Source organism: Pavona decussata, unplaced genomic scaffold, assembly GCF_977016875.1.
Source record: "Pavona decussata unplaced genomic scaffold, jaPavDecu1.1 SCAFFOLD_302, whole genome shotgun sequence".
In the NCBI taxonomy this organism is placed as follows: Eukaryota; Metazoa; Cnidaria; class Anthozoa; order Scleractinia; family Agariciidae; genus Pavona; species Pavona decussata.
In genome coordinates, this window is record NW_028145698.1 from 1,297,860 (window position 1) to 1,318,993 (window position 21,134).

General features: G+C 41.2%; 3 protein-coding genes across 3 annotated transcripts in view; 2 read left to right on the forward strand and 1 right to left on the reverse strand.

Moving 5' to 3' along the window:
• The window catches only part of LOC146454405 (mitochondrial inner membrane protein Mpv17-like), a 29,481-nt gene extending 27,210 nt beyond the window's left edge, over positions 1-2,271 (forward strand). The window contains exon 3 of the transcript XR_014859276.1: positions 2,220-2,271. The gene's annotated coding sequence lies outside the window, so the exon portion shown is untranslated. The remainder of the gene's footprint in view (positions 1-2,219) is intronic.
• Positions 1-21,134, forward strand: part of LOC146454408 (uncharacterized) — a 204,412-nt gene that overhangs the window by 9,524 nt on the left and 173,754 nt on the right. The window lies entirely within an intron of this gene.
• LOC146454409 (uncharacterized) lies at positions 17,980-20,343 on the reverse strand. Its single transcript, XM_085095509.1, has 2 exons — positions 20,031-20,343; positions 17,980-19,072 (listed from the first exon to the last, which is right to left on the reverse strand). The coding sequence occupies exon 2, from the start codon at positions 18,892-18,894 to the stop codon at positions 17,980-17,982; it is 915 nt and encodes a 304-aa protein (XP_084951635.1). The 5' UTR covers positions 18,895-19,072; positions 20,031-20,343.

A 21,134-nucleotide genomic window follows, 5' to 3' on the forward strand; every position in this document is an offset into this window, starting at 1 on the left:
GAAATGTTTTTTTTTTTTGTCTTTTAGAAGCGGAGAGGGGGATTCCCCCAACCCTCTATAACCTAGCAACTATAAAAGCTATGACAACGAGACTTGGGCCGGGGAATTGATAGTGCATTCGAAGATGTTTCCTTTGACGTCCACCACAGGAAGTCAAAACGCCATAGGATGTGGTTATAGCATCATGAGTTCCAAATGGCGGCCATCTTCGATCTGCCATTTTGGGTTTCTGGATTTCCTGAAAACTTCAGGAAAGCACTGAAATTAAGTGAAAAATAAATAAACACAATCAAGGGAGCACTAATATGAGCTAGAAACACAATTCACAATAAGAAGAGTAATTTTCTTCATTTTGAAATAAGATTTCCCCTTTTCTGAAAAAAACTACCGGTCAATTTATTGCGTACCATGATAACATTAAAGTCAATGAACATTAAACGACCGCACAAAATTTTTCCTAGATAAATTTCTGAAAAGATACTGAGGTTTCATGGCGTTTACGCAAATATTCAAAGAAAAAAAGAGTGAAATGGTCAGGTTCAAAGTCGCCGCGGCCAGAATCCAAGTTCTTGCTGCGGACGCACCTTTTGTTATTCTTATCATTGTTTTGTTGTGTGTTGGGATAAAGCTTTACAGCGCTGGTGAATCAGTTAATTTATGACCAACATTTGTTCTATAATGAATTAAGGCCGTATCTTTCTATTAATTACATGTTTATAACGAGCATTTTTCTCGTCTTGTGCGCCAAGAAAAAAGTAAATTGTTTGTTTTTCTTTCGGGTAAGCGGTTTTACTTCATTTCAATTAGTGAGAAGTATAAATCGTTCGGCTAAAAAGCTGATTACATGTAAATGGTCTTGTAGGGAAGCAGAGTTACTGACTGCTTTTAAACGTGGACAGTGTCAACAAAGCCATTTTATGATCCTTTTAGTTCTACTTTAAACTTTTGTGTACATATTTTTTTCATTTCTTGTTTCTATGATTAGGTTTTCATTTGTTCATGGTAATTTTCTAGAGGACCCTTCTGTAAATCAAGTTTTTGACGTTGGCATCCTCATTAAAGATTACCCTCATTCACAACACATTTCCTCTCAAACAAGTACTGAAACATAAAAACAGAACAAAACAAAAGCTATCTTAGAAAGACACTTTAAATAAGTCATGTGTCGTTTCTGAGGAAGTAAAATATATTTATGTTTTCATGCCTTGTTATCAACATGGTTATAAGTTATTGCTATTTGTTCAGTGCTGCATTGACTGAGCTCGTTTACTGGTCAGATAACAATCAATCACCACGTCATGGAGTTAATGGCTATGGGGAATTCCCCAAAGCCGCTTTTAATAGAAAAATAACAATGTTTATCAATAACAATTTATTTACGAGTATATGCTAACTGGACCAGTAAAGGTGAGGGCAAACAAAACGCGCACGAAATAACTACAATCAAAGAAATCGGGAAAGGCGTTGGGAGGAGGCGGGCCTTCAAATGAAAACTGCACTTGTCGGACGTCAAGTCAGAATGGCTGTGGAAAGATAGCCAGATGGGAATATAACGTGGCCCATCCTTGGCGCCTGACTGGGCCTCTCCGAGATAATATACCAGATAAAATGTATATGGAATTGTAACTTAAGATTTAATTAATGGAAAAATGATTTCCAAATGGCAAAGATATTGTTACATAAGAGATAAGATGAAAGGTGGCTTACAACTTAAGATAATACACGTGAATCGGCATGGAACATAAAAATCCTATTTGTGCCAAATATTCCATTTATGTTTTCATGCCTTGTTATCAACATGGTTATAAGTTATTGCTATTTGTTCAGTGCTGCATTGACCGAGCTCGTTTACTGGTCAGATAACAATCAATCACCACGTCATGGAGTTAATGGCTATGGGGAATTCCCCAAAGCCGCTTTTAATAGAACAAGATGCCCCTCTAATGGCATTACACGGAATGCTTAAAGGGGAAGTATCATGGGGTTTTTGACCTCTTTTGTTAAAAATGGTGAAATAAAACCTTCACTTTGCTACAAAATAATTCTAGAAAAACGAGAGGAGAGAAATCAACTCAATTCCTGACAGGAACAACGCGTAGTCTGTTCTAGTGCATTTTGGAAACAAAAATACGAAAACTTGAAAAACACGAGCCTAATATTTTTCAAGTTTCAATTCATACCGGCCTATTCTGTCTCTGGCCAGAGGCACTAATCGACAGTTTTATTGCACTGGGGTGATAATTTATAACAAAACTAGACAATAATTTTTTGTTTCTGTTCTCAAGCAAACATTTCTGGGTTTTGAAATGACATCAAATTTTCGTGATACTTCCCCTTTAATGTAGCCCCAATTATTCCCCATTGTATGTTTCGCAGATATTTAAAAACTATCCTCCCTTGGCAATTGAAATAATTGTCTGAATGGTTTTATTCAGATATATTGCGTGATACTTATCGTTGTGTTACAAGGAATCATACCAGAAATAACTATGCAATAACGTCATGACCCCGCTGAACTGGTCTGGCCTCCTCTAGCTCTAATCCTTCGCGTTGATCATTCGAACTGTTTTTTAAAGCGGAGTTTCTTTGCTGTGAACTCTCCCAATTTCCACCGTTTCAACTCTCGAGTACTACCTAGAAGTTATTATTTCGATTTACTGCTTGAAAAAGGTTTGTTTTCTCTCTGAAAACGGCAGATCAAAGTCTTAAATTCATACATGTGGCCGCCATTGAACAAAAACAAGATGCCTGCTATACTGGCATTACGCGTGATGCTGGGGCTGATTCATTTATTCCAACTGTATGCTTCACCGATTGATAAAACTATCCTTGCTAATGGAATAGTTTGAGTCACGACGATCGCGTTACGTTGTTTCCCTTGTGTTACGCGACTCAGACTATCACCTCAAATGTGTGAAATTCCATTACGATAACGTAAGCTTCTCAACGGTCAGTGTAAAATGCAGACTTCAGACTGGGGGTAAAATGCAGACTAGGGGTAAAATGCAGACTGAACACTGCAGACCAGGGGTAAAATGCAGACTAAATTATAAAGACTATCTTTTTAAAGTTACAGTCAATCCAGGTCACGCGTGAACAGTAATTCCAAGAATGAAATGAACATTCGAATTTCTCTTTGTAATGTCCGACGTGTGAATGAAATGTTGGACATCTCTCTGGAAGTTGTTCCGAAAAGACGCATTAACTGAAAAAAAGATTCAAAATACTTGGGAAACAATTGTTATTCTTGAAATATTCAATTTTGTAATGCAAATGAAATACGATTTACGCGGGGACTAAATTAACTGAAGAGCGCATCCTGTTTTCGCGCCAATTTTATAAGAGCAGCAGTTTTTTTCGATGTTGCGGACTATTAAACAACCAAACAATAGATCGACGATTAAAAAATATACGCCTGGTATAGAACATGTCTGATCGCTGGTTAGGAAGTGACAGTGAAGAAATCGATGAAGTTTCGCATTCAAGGAACTAAGAATAAATTAAATTTCTAGTTGACAAAAAGAACGTGGCAGCGAGTAGCCTAGACAAAAAGCAACACCAGACTGGAGAAATAACATCAGTCCAAGGCCAAAACTATTATGTGAGAAATTTTAGATTTAAATTCGGTCATTTTATCAGACTCTTTGACGGTTACAATTTGTACAACTCATGGGAAAAGATGTTCTACTTTTTCTCACCTTACATTTTCGTCGAGCGACGAGTACGCAAGTCACTGTTGAGCTATCGAACTAAACATATCCGTCTTTAATTAAGGTCTTTCAGTGCCAGACGTCCCAACCTAAAATGAGATTTAAAAGCGAAAAAGCCCTAGAGCATAAAAGCAGATGACAAGTATGGTGTCTAATTATGGACACTGGTTGTTTGAAAGGTTGTGAAACTATTCTTATCACAAATGCATTTTGGTCAAATTGTTGTTCATTTTCCCGCTCATGATAAATGAATCATCGAGCGTACAGGGTATGAGAATTGATCTTTTACCGAGGGTTTAAAAAAAAAAGGAAAAAATGTTTACTATTTACCCTCGGTAAAGCGTGAGGATCAATCTTTGTCCTGAGAAGACTTTACGCTGCCACGTTATTTTTGTCAACCAAAGTCGCATGGAGTAAAGTGAACATGAAATTTTATTTACTACGGATTTACTCATAGTTCCTTGATTGCGAAAACTATAAAGAGTTTTCATCGCTTTCTTTACCCTCCCTTCTTCCAAATCAACAATCAGACGATCAAATCCTCGAATTGTTGTTAATATTTAGCAAGAGTCCGCAGCATCAAAAAAGCTGCTGCTCTTATAAAATTGGCGCGAAAACATGACGCGCTCTTCAGTTAATTTATTTCCCGCGTAAATCGTATTTCGCATAATTATGCCATTCCGCACGCCATTCCACATACCATTCCGCAAACTCTTTCCGCCTTTTACCCTCACCGCTTCTTCCAATACTTTCAAAAATTATTTCTCCATGAATTCGCTTCGAAATAAAAGAGAAAAACCGCTCAACCAGATATTTAAATGTTTTAGTTTTGAAAAAAAAAATGCATTTGACGATGTGCTTTCGAAATATATCGGTGAATTTTAAAGTGCGCGGATGGATGCATTTTACTACCGTCCGCCGTCTATTATATTACGTTGTAAACAAACCGAGTACAGAAAACTCAAAAATTCGTATCTCGGTAAATATATGTCCTATTGAGCTCATTTTTGTCTCTATAGAAAGCTGAGTAAACGTAAAATTCAAATATGAAAAGATTTCTGTTGCGCAGATAACGAAAAAGGAATTTAGCGCTTGCGAAAAAATCGTAGAAAATGAAAACATTTCTCACGGTTTAAAATGAATGAATACTTTCCGGGATACAACCTGCCCAACCGAACAAAATTTAATTTAATTTAGTCTGCATTTTTACCCCTGGTCTGCAGTGTTCAGTCTGCATTTTACCCCTAGTCTGCATTTTACCTCCAGTCTGCAGTCTGCAGTCTGCAGTCTGCAGTCTACAGTCTGCATTTTACACTGACCGGCTTCTCAATGACCTCTTTTCAGTCTCGCGTCGTGGTCTACGACTTTCAAACAAAGCAAGATTCCTTCGCCAAGAACTCACCAATTTCCACCGTTTTAAATGTCGGGTGCTTCTCAGAAGTTATTCTTTCGATTCACCGCTTCAAATTGGTGAAATTTCCGTTTGAAAACGGCACACTTGAGTCCAGAACATGTTGTAAACAATATGGCGCCACAATTTAATGCAGTTTTAATGAAGAAATCAAATGATGCGTTGACGTCACACAGGTAAGGGTGAGTGGGTCCCCTCCCTAGCGATATAAGCGACAAGAATGGATTTTGATTGGCCTGCTTTTGTTAAAGACAATCAGAACAATACTTCCCGAGTAGGAGACGGGAGAGTTTAATGAATAAATTAATGTACGGATTTGTGGCTACGACGAAGAAAAAAACAAAAAAAAAAAGAAATCGACCCGTTTTTAGACACGGTATGCCCCTTCAGGGCATCCCGCTTAAAAAGAAAATAAAAATAACAAAATCGACCTGTTTTTAGACACGGTATGCCCCCTCAGGGCATCCCGCGTAACAACTTTTCGAAATGATGACTTGCCTTGACGTCACACAGGTAGAGATAAGTGGGTCCCCTCCCTCGTGATATACGCGCCGATAATAGATTTTGATTGGGCTGTTTTTGTTCAAGACAATCAGAACAATAAATCCCTTCTGGGAGAGGGTAGAATTTAATCAAGGTTTAATGAATAAATAAAATAATGATTTGACGTCACACAGGAAGGGATGAGTGGGTCCCCTCTCTCGTGTTCTGTGCCCGAATAACAGATTTTGATTGGGCCGCTTTTGTTGAAGACAATCAAAACAATACATCCCTACCAGGGGAGGACATATTTTAATGCATAAACAAGATGCCTGCTATGCTGGCATTACGCGTGATGCTAAGGCTGATTCATTTATTCCAACTGTATGCTTCGCCGATTGATAAAACAATCCTTCCTAATGGAATAGTTTGAGTCACGACGATCGCGTTACGTTGTTTCCTTTGTGTTACGCGACTCAGACTATCACCGGAAATTTTAGCCTCCCACGCAGACGTTCTTAGGACAGGAACGCGTGACGAACCCCTAAGATAAAGAACGTCTGCGTGGGAGGCTACGGAAATTTGTGAAATTCCATTGCGATAACGTAAGCTTCTCAATGACCTCTTTTCTGTCTGCAATCGCGTCGTGGTCTAAGACTGTCAAACAAAGCACGATTCCTTCGCTAAGAACTCACCAATTTCCACCGTTTTACGTGTCGGGTGCTTCTTAGAAGTTACTCTTTCGATTTACCGCTTCAAAATGGTGAAATTTTCGTTTGAAAACGGCACACTTGAGTCCACAACATGTTAAAACAATATGGCGCGACAATTTAATGCGTCTTTAATAAATATATCAAATGATGCATTGACGTCACACAGGTAGGGGTGAGTGAGTCCCCTCCCTCGCGATATAAGCGACAAGAATGGATTTTGATTGGCCTGCTGTTGTTGAAGACAATCAGAACAATACATCCCGAGTAGGAGAGGGGAGAGTTTAATGAATAAATTAATGTACCGATTTGTAGCTACGACGAAGAAAAAGAAATCGTCCCGTTTTTAGACACGGTATGCCCCCTCAGGGCATCCCGCGTAATTAATGTGGCGATTTGTGACTACGACGAAGAAAAAAAAAATACCCGACCGAAACCTAGACACGTCATGCCCTGCGGGTATTTATCAATAACAATTTATTTACGAGTATATGCTAACTGGACCAGTAAAGGTGAGGGCAAACAAAACGCCACAAGCATCATTAGGATAATGATGCTGCCCCACCCGAGGGAAACGCAGCATGGAACAAAAAAGAAACCAAAACACCGCTCTTGCGGATCACAAAAATATAGATACAAGATTATAGTACAGCAAATGTAAGGAACTGCCGCCCTTGTCGGTCAGATCCGCACATGAAAACTGAACGTGTAAAGCTTACATAAGTAATGAAAGAAGAGAAGTAGATATAAAAAGATAAAATGTCCGACACAAAAACGACTGCCGCCCTTGCTAGTCAGTCCTGTGCGACGGAAAATAGGCTGACACTATAAAGACTGCCGCCCTTGCTAGTCAGTCCTGTGCGCCGGAAAAATAGGCTATGAAGTAGAGGAGAGGGATGGAATCCTTATGTAACGCAAGAAGGCATTGGACTTCTATCTTTCCAAAACTCGAATTTGCGCGTCAGACATTCCTGAGGCCCTGCCACCTCATTCCTCTCTCAGCCGCGTGAGAAGCAGCACCGATTCGAAAACTATGACCTTTGTAACGCGCCGGGTTGAGACCGCAACGCTTAATAGCCATGGCAAGCAGGCCGCAAAAATAGCGCCTAGGGACTGGAAGCCCACCAAGAATGAAAAGTGGATCTGGAGAATTGCCTCTACAGTTCAAGTAATCAAGGAGGAATTGTACGGGGCAAAATAAAGATTGGCGCCCTATGACCAGTGAAAGAGACACAACATGGTTATCAGCATTAAGTAGCTTAGCGATGTTATCTATAGATAAGATGGAGGTGTTGTTATAAGTGAGTTCACACTAGGCACTAAGTTCTCCTTAAGTTGACTTGGATCAAGTTAACTTACGTCAGCCTAAGTTGACTTAAACGTTCAAACCGGTATTTTAGAAAGGCTATCTCTAAAATAGGGAACGGGGAACGGAGGAATGGAAATGGGCAATGAGGAACGGGGAATCTCTAAAATGGGGAATCTCTAAAAGGGGGAATCTCTAAAATAGGGCATCTCTAAAAGGGGGAATCTCTAAAATGGGGAATCTCTAAAAGGGGGAATCTCTAAAAGGGGGAATCTCTAAAAGGGGGAATCTCTAAAATGGGGAATCTCTAAAGGGGGAATCTCTAAAATGGGGGAATCTCTAAAATAGGGAATCTCTAAAAGACATGTCTTACCTTAACACGTTCTTGCAGCCATTTCTCGCCATTTGGTACTACTTTGAGAGAATTTGTCTTTTTTGATATAACAAAGCAGAGGCTATTGCACCTTATATTCTCATTACTAGTTAATTATGCCATGAAACGTAACCAGCCAGAAACAATGAAAACATTTAGCATTTGGGTGGTTTCCGGACTACGTCTGACATGTCCCGATCCCAGACATACCGCGGGTAACTGGGTGATAACATCATTGATAAGGTGAATTTTTCCTTGACCGGTGAAACCTTTTCTTTTTTTTTTGAAAAACATTGATGACGTTTGTTGCAACTTTCGAAAGGCATATTAGATAATAGGAAATTGGTTAGTTTTCCACATATTAAAGAAAGGGTTATTTTGTTAGACATCATTGTAAGGCCATTAAGGCTGATGGATCAATCGTAACACAAACAACGCGTATTTCACAATTTGCATTTTTGAACTGGTGACTAGATAAGCTTTTTGCAGGCGTCCAGACGTCTGTCTAGTCCAGTTAATGATGGTCGACGCGTGTTACAGGCGCCAGGCCCGGTTCCAGTTCCAGTCAGTTTGAGTCTACGGCTTATTCAGATATTCAATTGCGCTTTGATCTTTACCGTTTTGCAGTAAGATGCTAAAAAGAATTCTATTTCTCTCGCTGTATGTGGCCCCTTGGTATAGATTGGCATAAATTTTTTAAGTCTCCCCTCGAAGATATTGCGGCAATTAATATCTAGTAGTTATGACAACAACTGTCAATAGGGTCTCAATAATATAATTGGTTGTTGGCAAATGCTGTAAATGCAAAAGGTCTCTCAGCAAAAACTCAACTTTTAAAAAGATCATAGATTTATCCAGTTTGTTGATAGATTCTCCCGTTTAGAGATTCCCCCTTTTTGAGAATCCCCATTTTAGAGATTCCCCCTTTTAGAGATTCCCCATTTTAGAGATTCCCCATTTTAGAGATTCCCCCTTCTAGAGATTCCCTATTTTAGAGATACCCCCTTTTAGAAATTCCCCATTTTAGAGATTCCCTATTTTAGAGATTCCCCGTTCCCCGTTCCTCCATTCCCCGTTCCCTGTTTTAGAGATATCCATTTTAGAAAGAACGCTTTGCTCACAAACCTGTCATCAAGTCTGCATGTTTTGGTTGAGCAGTAATTCCCTAAGGGCGTCACGATAAGAACGCGATCACGTACCCTTTTAGAGATTTCCCCTTTTAGAGATTCCCTATTTTAGAGATACCCCCTTTTAGAAATTCCCCATTTTAGCGATTCCCTATTTTAGAGATTCCCCGTTCCCTGTTTTAGAGATAGCCATTTTAGAAAGAACGCTTTACTCACACACCTGTCATCAAGTCTGCATGTTTTGGTTGAGCAGTAACTCCCTAAGGGCGTCACGATAAGAACGCGATCACGTACCCGGGATCATAGCAGGGACGCATTTTTATTTGAAATGAGACCGAGAAGCCGAAAAATCACTGTTTTGGCAGCTGCTGTCTGTTTATTACATTTGCAGTTGTTGGTTAGTCAAATAACTATGCGGGATCTCATGTTTCTCCGTGAAAGGCTCATGGAAAGTTTTGTACAAGAGGGCGAAAGCCTTCTGTTTCTTACCGTGGTCCTTTTGAGAATACGGCGCAGACAGGGGAACTTAAGAAACGCACAGAGAAGAGCTTGGGCTTGGCCAAGACCACAGAACTGGTTTAATGCCCTACTTACAACGCTCCAGCTGGATGTTCTGTGGAAACCACATTTTAGAATGGAACGTGACACATTTGAAGAGCTGTGCCGACTTCTTCGTGATGATCTTATGAAACAGGAAACAAGAATGCGAAAGCCCGTATCACTGGAAAAACGCATTGCTGTAGGTCTTTGGAGACTCTCCACTGGAAACAGTTATCGGTAGTGTGGATTACAATTTGGTCTTGGGAAATCTACGGCGAAGTTGATATGCCAAGAATTCGAAGAAGCTCTCTGTCGTAAAAAGGACTCTTTTATTCGATTTCCTTTTACTGTCGATGAAGTTCAAGATGCAATTGATGACTTTGAAGCAGAGTACAAGTTTCCACAAATTGTTGGTGCAATTGACGGATCCCATATATAAATTAATGCGCTACCGGAGAACAAGGAAGACTACTTTAACAGGAAACAGTACTACAGTGTCAACTTGCAAGGAATAGTCAATACCCAGTTAATTTTTCAGCATATAGCGATCGGTTTCCCTAGTAGCATTCATGATGCGAGAGTTTTAAGGTTAAGCGGGATCTTTGACCTTGCAGAAAATGAAGAGATTCTAACAGCGCCAACAAGAATAATTCACGGGACGCTCTTACGACCAATGCTTGTGGAGGACAGCGCTTTTCCTTTGAAAAAATGGCTGTTGAAGCCCTTCTCAAACAGAGGACACCTGCCTCCACAGAGGAGACGCTTTAACAAAAAGTTAAGTGCAATGAGGTCAGTGGTGGAGAGGGCATTTGGGCTGCTAAAAGGACGGCAGAGGCTTTTTCTAAAAAAAAATTGAACAAAGACATGATAGCGTTGCCCGAACTGTGACAGCAGCGTGCATTTTACATAATTTTTGTATTATGCAGGGAGATGTCTACGATGATGATGAAAATCGTCCGCCACCTGATGACGACGATGAAGACGATGACGGAGCAGCGCAGGACGGTTCCTCTGCACGTCAAGCCATGTTGACCTATTTAGCCGCTCAGGGCGTTTTGTAATTTCCATACAACACATACACAACACAAGTATTGGCGAGGCAAATTAAGAAAAGTTAAGGAATCGTCGCAAATCCCTAAATGTAAATGATTTATAAATTCACTGAACAGCTGGACATTTTATAATCGAAGGGTATAGGAAAACTGCTGTTCAGCTATATGTCAGTTTACCATATAACACTAACAAAATTATGTTCAATGTTCATAAGAGGAATAAATGAATGTTCCGATTATATATTTCTATGTCAGTCACTTTTCAAACATTCTTTCAGGATGTTTTTCAATCCTGACACTATAGCCTTCGTTTGCTCTGTTTGGCTTTCTATTGCAGCCTGTTGTAGTTGCATGCTTTTCTCAAAACGAGCATTTTGATTCTCCATGGACAAACGCCACATGTCGCAGATTCTTGTCATGTAATGATCATCGTCGCTATCTGATGGCAACTTTCTTTTCCTTTGGGCTGTTTTACCCTTCGTTGCCTTTTTCTTCCCTCCTATTTCCTCCGTATTAGTTGAAGACTCGGACTCTGTGGCAGAGCTGGTGCTTGGCTGAGAATCGGCAGCGCGTGTTGCTGGTGATTCGTTCCGTTTGTTAGGTCTTACTGACGATTCCGGTGAAGAATCTGTCCCCGTCTTATCCGGAATGATGCTTGATTTACAGACGGTCATCCTTTCAGGGTTTATGGCATCCCGTGCGCCCAACACTTCATCCAGTTGCTGGTAGAACGCACAGCCGGATTGTAGCTTTTTGGCGCCTTCTTCACCCGTCGATGCCATTTTCGTTTTGACTTGTCGGTATTCAAACTCAAGATTTTTTATTCTTTTTTTAACTTGGTCTAGGTTTCTGTTGGTAATCAGGCCCGTTTCCCTGCATTTCCTTAAAAAAAACTTTGCAGGATTTTTGCCCACAAAGCCTTCCTTTGAGAAACAGAGGCTGATTTGAGAGATTGGCCGTAAACACAGCTCCACGTGTCAAGGAGGATTATAGTTTCTTCCTTAGTCCAATCTACTCTTGTTCGGGTGGGTGTTTCTGAGGCAGGACTTGAACCATTTGAGTCAGATAATGAACACTCAGGTGAGGAGGCTAACACGTGAGAGTAATAAAATGGTCCCATAAACGGCGCAGGAGATTGACTAAATTGTGTGGCCGCCACGGATCCAGCACTCGAAGACGAAGCATAAACATGTGGCAAACGTCCTTCCGATCTATGGAAACGGTATAGAGAAAATGGAATGAATTTACGCGCAGATAGCTTATTTGTGGAAATAAAGCACCAGCCCAGCTTACGTTGTAAATGGAGGAAAGTCGTATGGAAAATCGTCTTCATTGCGGCGGTACATGTTTCACTATTCTTACAGGTTTTCGCGCCAAGCACTGAAAGGATCTGACCCGTGTTTGAAATCATGTAATCTTTAGAGAACGTTTAGGGATAAAGTTTCGTAAGCAAGCCTTAAGTCATGTTTGACAAAGGCTTAAGGAAGACTTCATGCCTTTGATGATGCCGGCGATAACAACCATCTAAGCCTAAAATCACGCACTTTTGACTTAGTGGTTCATACGTGTAATTTTTACTAAGTCAACTTAGGTAATGACTAAGACAGACTTAGTGGTCTAGTGTGAACCCCTAAATTAGTTACTGCCATTTCGCCCACACGAAGGAAAGCGTAAAAAGCAAGGCAGCACATTGCCCGAAATAAACACAGCTCGTAACGAGACAGGGAGAGATCAGGAGCCAAACACAAAATCTTGTGGAGAATAGGGAGGGTAATAGGTAATCGGCCGTCAAAACCTGAGCCTAGCTTGCCATAACCTTTAAGCATTTGAATGATAAAAAATACCTTTGTAGGATCTGGAAGGCTTTACAGCTTATGGGAATAGCTGAGAGCCGAAATGTAGGTATTGGCCGTTGTGGCGGCATAATTACGATCGAATAAATAGGCAATAAAGAGAGCCAAATGCGGCGCTGAAATAGGAAGATTGACTGGAACCCCTGGAAAAATAGTGTGGAAAAAATCGTAAAATAATTTCCAAGCACGCTTGTAGGTAGGCAAAGAGGAAGGTTGAAGGCTTGACTGAATCAGTTGAGTAACTATGGCCGCCAATTCTGGGGCAGCAAAGGCAGAGGAATGTCTGTCGGCAAGTTGTCCATAGAAGATGGTGCCAGCCGATGAAAAATCTGAACCTGTAAGCGAGATAAAGCGTCCGCTAAGACGTTGCGTGAACCGGGTACGTGCTTCGCTTTAAACACAATGTTGTTACGTAAGCAAATGAGAACGAGTTTCCTACTCGGGATGTATTGTCCTGATTGTCTTCAACAAAAGCAGGCCAATCAAAATCCATTCTTGTCGCTTATATTGCGAGGGAGGGGACCCACTCGCCCCTACCTCTGTGACGTCAAAGCATCATTTAATTAACACTGGATTAAACTTGTGTTGCCATATTGTTAACATGTTCTGGACTCAAGTGTGCCGTTTTCAAACGGAAATTTCACCATTTTGAAGCGGTGAATCGAAAGAATAACTTCTAAGAAGCACTTGGCATCTAAACGGTGGAAATTGGAGAGTCCCTGGCGAACGAATCGTGCTTTGTTTGACAGTCCCGAACCACGATAGGAGACAGAAAAGAGGTAATCGAGAAGCTTACGTTATCGTAATGGAGATCCTCAGTAGCGTAACACAGGGGGAAACAACATAACGCGATCTTCGTGACTCAAAATATTCCTTTAGCAATGATAGTTTTATCAATCGGCGAGGCATACAGTTGGAATAAATGAATCAGCCACAGCATCTTCCAGAGTTCCTGGCGAAGGAATCGTGCTTTGTTTGACAGTCTTAGACTCAATGGCAGACTGAAAAGAGGCCACTTACATTATCGTAATGGAATTTGTGCAATTTCCCTTGAAACCCCAAGTAGCGTAACACAAGGGAAACAACGTAACGCGATCTTCGTGACTCAAACTATTCCATTAGCAAGGATAGTTTTATAAATCTGCGAAGCATACACTTGGAATAAATGAATCAGCCCCAGCATCACGCGTAATGCCAGTATAGCAGGCATCTTGTTACGCGGGATGCCCTGAAGGGGCATACCGTGTCTTAAAACGGGTCGATTTCTTTTCTTTTTTTTTTTTTACGCGGGATGCCCTGAAGGGGCATACCGTGTCTAAAAACGGGTCGATTTCTTTTTCTTTTTTTTTTCTTTTTTTTTTTCTTCCTCGTAGCTACAAATCGGTATATTAATTTATTCATTAAACTCACCCCTCTCCTACTCGGGGTGTATTGTTCTGATTGTCTTCAACAGAAGCAGCCCATTCAAAATCCATTCTTGTCGCTTACATCGCGAGGGAGGGGACCCACTCACCCCTACCTGTGTGACGTCAACGCATCATTTGATCTATTTATAAAAAACAGATTAAATTTGGCGTCATATTGTTAACATGTTCTGGACTCAAGTGTGCCGTTTTCAAACGGAAATTTTACCATTTTGAAGCGGCAAATCGAAAGAATAACTTCTAAGAAGCATTGGACATTTAAAACGGTGGAAATTGGTAAATTCCTGGCGAAGGAATCGTGCTTTGTTTGACAGTCTTAGACCACGACGCGAGACTGAAAAGAGGTCATTGAGAAGCTTACGTTATCGCAATGGAATTCCCGCAATTTCCCATGAAACCCTGAGTAGCGTAACACAAGGGAAACAACGTAACGCGATCGTCGTGACTCAAACTATTCCATCAGCAAGGATAGTTTAATCAATCGGCGAAGCATACAGTTGGAATAAATGAATCAGCCCCAGCATCACGCGTAATGCCAGTATAGCAGGCATCTTGTTTTTTTTTCTTCCTCGTAGCTACAAATGTGTACATTAATTTATTCATTAAACTATCCCCTCTCCTACTCGGGATGTATTGTCCTGATTGTCTTCAACAAAAGAAGGCCAATCAAAATCCATTTTTGTCGCTTATATCACGAGGGAGGGGACCCACTCACCCCTACCTGTGTGACGTCAAAGCATCATTTGATTTATTTATCAAATCCGGATTAAATTTGGTGCCATATTGTTAACATGTTCTGAACTCTAGTGTGCCGTTTTCAAACGGAAATTTCACCATTTTGTAGCGGTGAATGGAAAGAATAACTTCTAAGAAGCACCCGACATTTAAAACGGTGGAAAATGGTGAGTTCCTGGCGAAGGAATCGTGCTTTGTTTAACAGTCTTAGACCACGACACGAGCCTGAAAAGAGGTCATTGAGAAGCTTATGTTATCGTAATGGAATTTCAAAAATTTCCAGTGAAAGTCTGGGTCCCGTAATACAAGGGAAACAACGTAACGCGATCGTCGTGACTCAAACTATTCCATTAGCAAGGATAGTTTTATCAATCGGCGAAGCATACAGTTGGAATAAATGAATCAGCCCCAGCATCACGCGTAATGCCAGCGTAGCAGGCATCTTGTTTTTTCTTCGTCGTAGTCACAAATCGACAAATTAATTTATGCATTAAAATATGTCCTCCCCTAGTGGGGATGTATTGCTCTGATTGTCTTCAACAAAAGCGGCCCAATCAAAATCTGTTATTCGGGCATATATCACGAGAGAGGGGACCCACTTATCCCTTCCTGTGTGACGTCAAATCATTATTTAATTTATTCATTAAACCTTGATTAAATTCTACCCTCTCCCAGAAGGGATTTATTGTTCTGATTGTCTTGAACAAAAACAGCCCAATCAAAATCTATTATCGGCGCGTATATCACGAGGGAGGGAACCCACTTATCTCTACCTGTGTGACGTCAAAGCAAGTCATCATTTCGAAAAGTTGTTTTCGTTCAATGGCGGCCACATGTATGAATTTAAGACTTTGATCTGCCGTTTTCAGAGAGAAAACAAACCTTTTTCAAGCAGTGAATCGAAATAATAACTTCTAGGTAGTACTCGACAGTTGAAACGGTGGAAATTGGGAGAGTTCGCAGCAAAGAAACTCTGCTTTAAAAAACAGATCGAATAATCAACGCGAAGGATTAGAGCTAGAGGAGGCCAGACCAGTTCAGCGGGGTCATGACGTTATTGCATAGTTATTTCTGGTATGATTCCTAGTAACACAACGATAAGTATCACGCAATATATCTGAATAAAACCATTCAGACAATTATTTTAATTGCCAAGGGAGGATAGTTTTTAAATATCTGCGAAACATACCATGGGGAATAATTGGGGCTACATTAAGCATTCCGTGTAATGCCATTAGAGGGGCATCTTGTTTATGATATGCACCAGAGCTTCGTTATCGGTAAAAAATAACACTCAGCGGTTCTGCATCTCATGACCCCACAGGAACAGACTTAAGACAATGGGATAAAATTCTAAAATCGCAATATTCGTGTAAGCCCACTCATTTGGCCATCGCCCATAGCACCAGTGGTTGCCGAAAATAGCACCAAAACCTAAAGCACCGGAAGCATCTGTAAATAAGTTCAACTTGCGCGAGTTAAGCCACTTGTCGTTTAAAAAGAAAGATTGGCAATTAAATTGGGACAAAAAAGAGAGCCAGAGTCGTAGATCCGCTTTAGCCTCACTAGTGAGGCGAATAAGATGATGGGCTGATCTTAATGAACGTATGCCAATCGTAAGATCGATCAATCGCCTCAGAAAGGCACGACCCGGTTTAACTACAGCACAAGCGAAGTTTAACAAGATGCCTGCTATACTGGCATTACGCGTGATGCTGGGGCTGATTCGTTTATTCCAACTGTATGCTTCGCCGATTGATAAAACTATCCTTGCTAATGGAATAGTTCAGTTGAGTCACGACGATCGCGTTACGTTGTTTCCCTTGTGTTACGCGACTCAGACTATCACCGGAAATGTGTGAATTTCCATTACGATAACGTAAGCTTCTTAATGACCGTTTTTCAGTCTCGCGTCGTGGTCTAAGACTGTCAAATAAAGCACGATTCCTTCGCCAGGAACTCACCAATTTCCACCGTTTTAAATGTCGGGTGCTTCTTATAAGTTATTCTTTCGGTTTACCGCTTCAAAATGGTGAAATTTCCGTTTGAAAACGGCACACTTGAGTCCACAGCATGTTAACAATATGGCGCGACAATTTAATCCGTCTTAAATAAATATATCAAATGATACGTTGACGTCACACAGGTAGGGGTGAGTGGGTCCCCTCCCTCGCGATATAAGCGACAGGAATGGATTTTGATTGGCCTGCTGTTGTTGAAGACAATCAGGACAATACATCCCGACTAGGAGAGGGGTGAGTTTAATGAATAAATTAATGTACCGATTTGTGATTACGACGAAGAAAAAGAAATAGTCCCGTTTTTAGACACGGTATGCCCCCTCAGGGCATCCCGCGTAACAAACCAAAGAGCGATTGGAGTTCCTTTAATGTAACCTTTTTACGCCGAGGGAATTGAGAAATTAAAGTAGTGCACTTTTGAATTTTGTCATGAGGCAGTCGGGCCGCCATAGAGATAGAATCCAATTCAATACCTGCAAAAGATAAAGTGGTCGATGGACCAACTGTTTTTTGCGGTGCCATGGGGATGCCCAAATAAGAACACAGGCGCAGAAATAAGTCCAGTTGTTGTGAACAGGACTCATAAGAGGGAGCTATGATAAGAAAATCGTCTAAAAGATGCAGGATAAAGTCTATATTCATCTTAGTACGGGCAATCCATTCAACTGCCGTGCTTAAGGTTTCGAATGTCCGACACGAACTGGAACAACCCGTAGGCATCCAACGGTCATAGAAATAAAGGCCATTCCAACGTATTCCGAGTAGGTGGTAATCTTTAGGGTTAATCGGTATTATGCGAAAAGCACTTTGTACGTCCGTTTTTGCAAGAAAACAACCGGGACCTGCTTTCTTAATGAATCGGATAGCATCCTCGATATTAGCGTAGGAAACTGAGGTATATTCGTTGGGAATGCCGTCGTTGACCGACAATCCCTTGGGGTAGGACAAATGGCTAATTAATCTAAATTCACCGGGGACTTTCTTTGGAACAACCCCGAGAGGGGAAACGCGAAATTGTGCAAACGAAGGAGCTAAAAAAGGACCTGCTAGTCTGCCGACCTCTATTTCTTTAGCAAGCTTTGCCTCAACGACAGAGGGCTGTTGAATGACCGAAGCCAAATTTTTAGAATCAATGGCAGTAAAATCACCCTTGAAATGAATTGGAAACCCGTCAGTAAAACCAAACCTTAAGAACTCAACAGTCGAATGGTCATACCCGTCAAGAAGGAAAATGAATCTATCGGCTCGAACTGGGGTTGGTAGGTTTTGCTTTGGCAGACAGGGGTTGTTTGTTGGCGGGCTGGCTTGAGGTACTCCCTGAGGCACGAAAATTACAAGTTGTGCCTACGTACTTAAAGCAGGTATGTTTGAAATTGCAGCCGGAGCAAACCAAACCACGATGTAATTTGAAGCAAAAACCGAAGGGAATTCCACGATCGGCCTTCCCTCTAGGACCCGATGTAATCCCGAATGCGGGTGATTTGCTGGCTGAGGTGCTAAGCCACAACTCACTATGAATCGTGCCCCACGGGAGTGAAGAAACATGGGACTGACGAATAAACCGGAAATTCTCGTCATAGAAGCGCCAATTGTGACCCCTGGCTGCCAAGTCATGAATAATGGAACCATATTTCATAAGAGCGGGAGACTCAGTGGGGTATTTCATAGTATAAACCCCGACAAATACATCAAAAGCGCTCAACCAGGATTCAACAGAAGAAATATTCCGTGGTTTCTCGGCCGGTTCCAAACAAAGCGAAGGAGGCTGACCCGATTCAGCGCTACTAACAGTTACTTGATAACGACTCTGTGTAGCCGGCTTAACGAGAAGGGAACCAAAGTCAACATATTCGTGGTTCCAGATTTTGGTACGGATCTTTTCGGAGACGCGAGCGTCAATAGACAGACTCGAGGAGATGAAAGGATCAGACGGCTCACCTGGTGAGAATGCTGGTTGGGCGGCCACAACTGAAGATTGCACGGCACTCTCCAAACTGGGAATGGAAGTACTTGGCGGACATGGAGGAATGGAAGGAGATGCTGCAGGTATCTCCCTGACAAAGGTATTAGTCGACATAGGTGTTGATGACGAAGGCAGGGACTGCTCTTGTCGAAGGCGTTGCGTGACGGCGTCAGCCAAGCGTGAAATCATGTCATCGGTAAATGACGTTGACGGAAGGTCGCTGGTGCTAATTGCACTATTAGCGCGCTAGCTGTGTGGCCGACCCAGTGTCTCATTTTGCCGGGACCGTTTGGGTGCAGCTCTATTCACCACCTCACTCTGAGAGCGTTTACCTTGAAGTCTAGCTGATATGCGAGGCATAATGAACCTAAGAGAAATAAAGAAACGGAAGACAAGTGACGGGGGGGGGGGGGGGGGGGGGGAGGGGGGACACAAAGTGTTGACGGCAAATCAATAGAAGTAAACCAAGGGACCAAGCCATGTCAGACCAAAATGGTCGACGCAATTCCCGGCCTGTCCCTACGACACAAAAACGTGAACGAGGACGAAAGTTAAAACAAACCATACGTCCTTACAGAAATTGAAGGCCAAATCGTCCTCATCAAACAATGTAACGCAAAAACCAGCTGACAATAGGAAAAGCCAGCATGAACAAAGTTGAACAAATCGAACTAGTCATCTGCCTTCAGAACTAAGTATTTACAAGTAGCTTAAGGCCTTTAAAATTGCACCGCAATAACTGCGGTACAACAAGTATTGGCCTCGGGCATTAAGGTGGACTCGATCCCTCAAATAAAAATCTTGGTCCGGTCTTGTAAAAGCCTTGTGGCGCCAAGGGAAGACACACTCTAAAGGGTCCACCACAACATCGAGGTATTGCTGAAGAACCCTAGCGCGGTCCCGGAAAAACAGGGAACGAAGCGTAGATTCGCCACGTGGTATAACATGGCAAACACACACCACCGCAACTGAAGAAATGCATTTTAAAGTCACAACAAGATCTTCGATAGAAGAACCAACAATTTCGGGAGCGACTGAGGTCAAATCATTTGTGCCGACTTCTAAAATGATGATTTCTGGCATGAGTTGGCGAACCACTGGCAAATCATAAGATTTTATTTTTTCAACCGTACGTCCACCAATCCCGTATAAATGAACCTCGGCAGTGCCAACAAGACCAAAGGTACTTGTGGCCCGAACATCAAAGTTGTTATCCAGATCATTTTTAAGGCGTTTTACAAAAGAATGACCGAGAATGAGAACTTTGGGAACGCTCCCCATTTCACGAGTCGACGTAGAATATATCGAAAAACAAAACAACCTACCTGAAATGAAAACTGCTGCAAAACCTTCAAATGAAAACTGCACTTGTCAGACATCAAGTCAGAATGGCAGTGGAAAGATAGCCAGATGGGAATATAACGTGGCCCATCCTTGGCGCCTGACTGGGCCTCTCCGAGATAATATACCAGATAAAATGTATATGGAATTGTAACTTAAGATTTAATTAATGGAAAAATGATTTCCAAATGGCAAAGATATTGTTACATAAGAGATAAGATGAAAGGTGGCTTACAACTTAAGATAATACACGTGAATCGGCATGGAACATAAAAATCCTATTTGTGCCAAATATTCCATTTAAAATTTGTCAGTTATAAAAACAACTTAGGGAGGGTGTTCTTGGGGAAACCATTAAACCGATGTTTTCTAAGAATTATTTTAATACAAAACCCTTTATTTTAACTTGGGAAAGCTGCAAAAATACCGCATTTGATCAACTGGCAATGCGTATATTGCTAAAGAAACTTCTAATGTAAGAGAACCTTACTGGATTTGAATTTTATGAAGGGGAGACTGTTATTTTTTAATTAGTATGTCAGAAAAGTTAACCACCACATTTTAATGAATAACATTTAAAATTGAAAGTATCGTCATATCTCACCCAGCTATTTAGGGGGTAATTTAGTGAATTTACACGATGGTGCTATTTCTCTGTCCAGTCTCATACAAGGGGTATTAAAGGCAACTTTTTCTTTACGGATTTTCTGTTTAAGATAGCACTGAAAAAACAGAACAAAGCAAAACAAGAAACCAGCTGTTTATCCTTTTCTTTCTCTTTAAGCAACGTGTCTCATATTGTAGTTATCTGAGAAGAAGAAGCCTGATTTAGGATTGCTTGATGGTCGGTTGGAAAACGGAAAGGATAGCAAGCACGAAATAACACACTTGAGTGAAAAAAATAACAACTGTGGGCAATCCCTTATTATTAAACGCGTGAAAGTATCACCGAAAAGAAAAAAAATAATTAAAAAACAAATGTTTCACTAGACCCTCATATCGAAAGATTGGACTGCCTCTAGACGAAGTGATCTATCGGCCACAGTAAAATAATTTTTCCAATTCCTTCACATTACTCTTCGTAATTA

Excerpts from the sequence above, each read along its gene's own strand:
- LOC146454409 (XM_085095509.1), bottom strand. The coding sequence starts at position 18,894 with ATGATTTCACGCTTGGCTGACGCCGTCACGCAACGCCTTCGACAAGAG.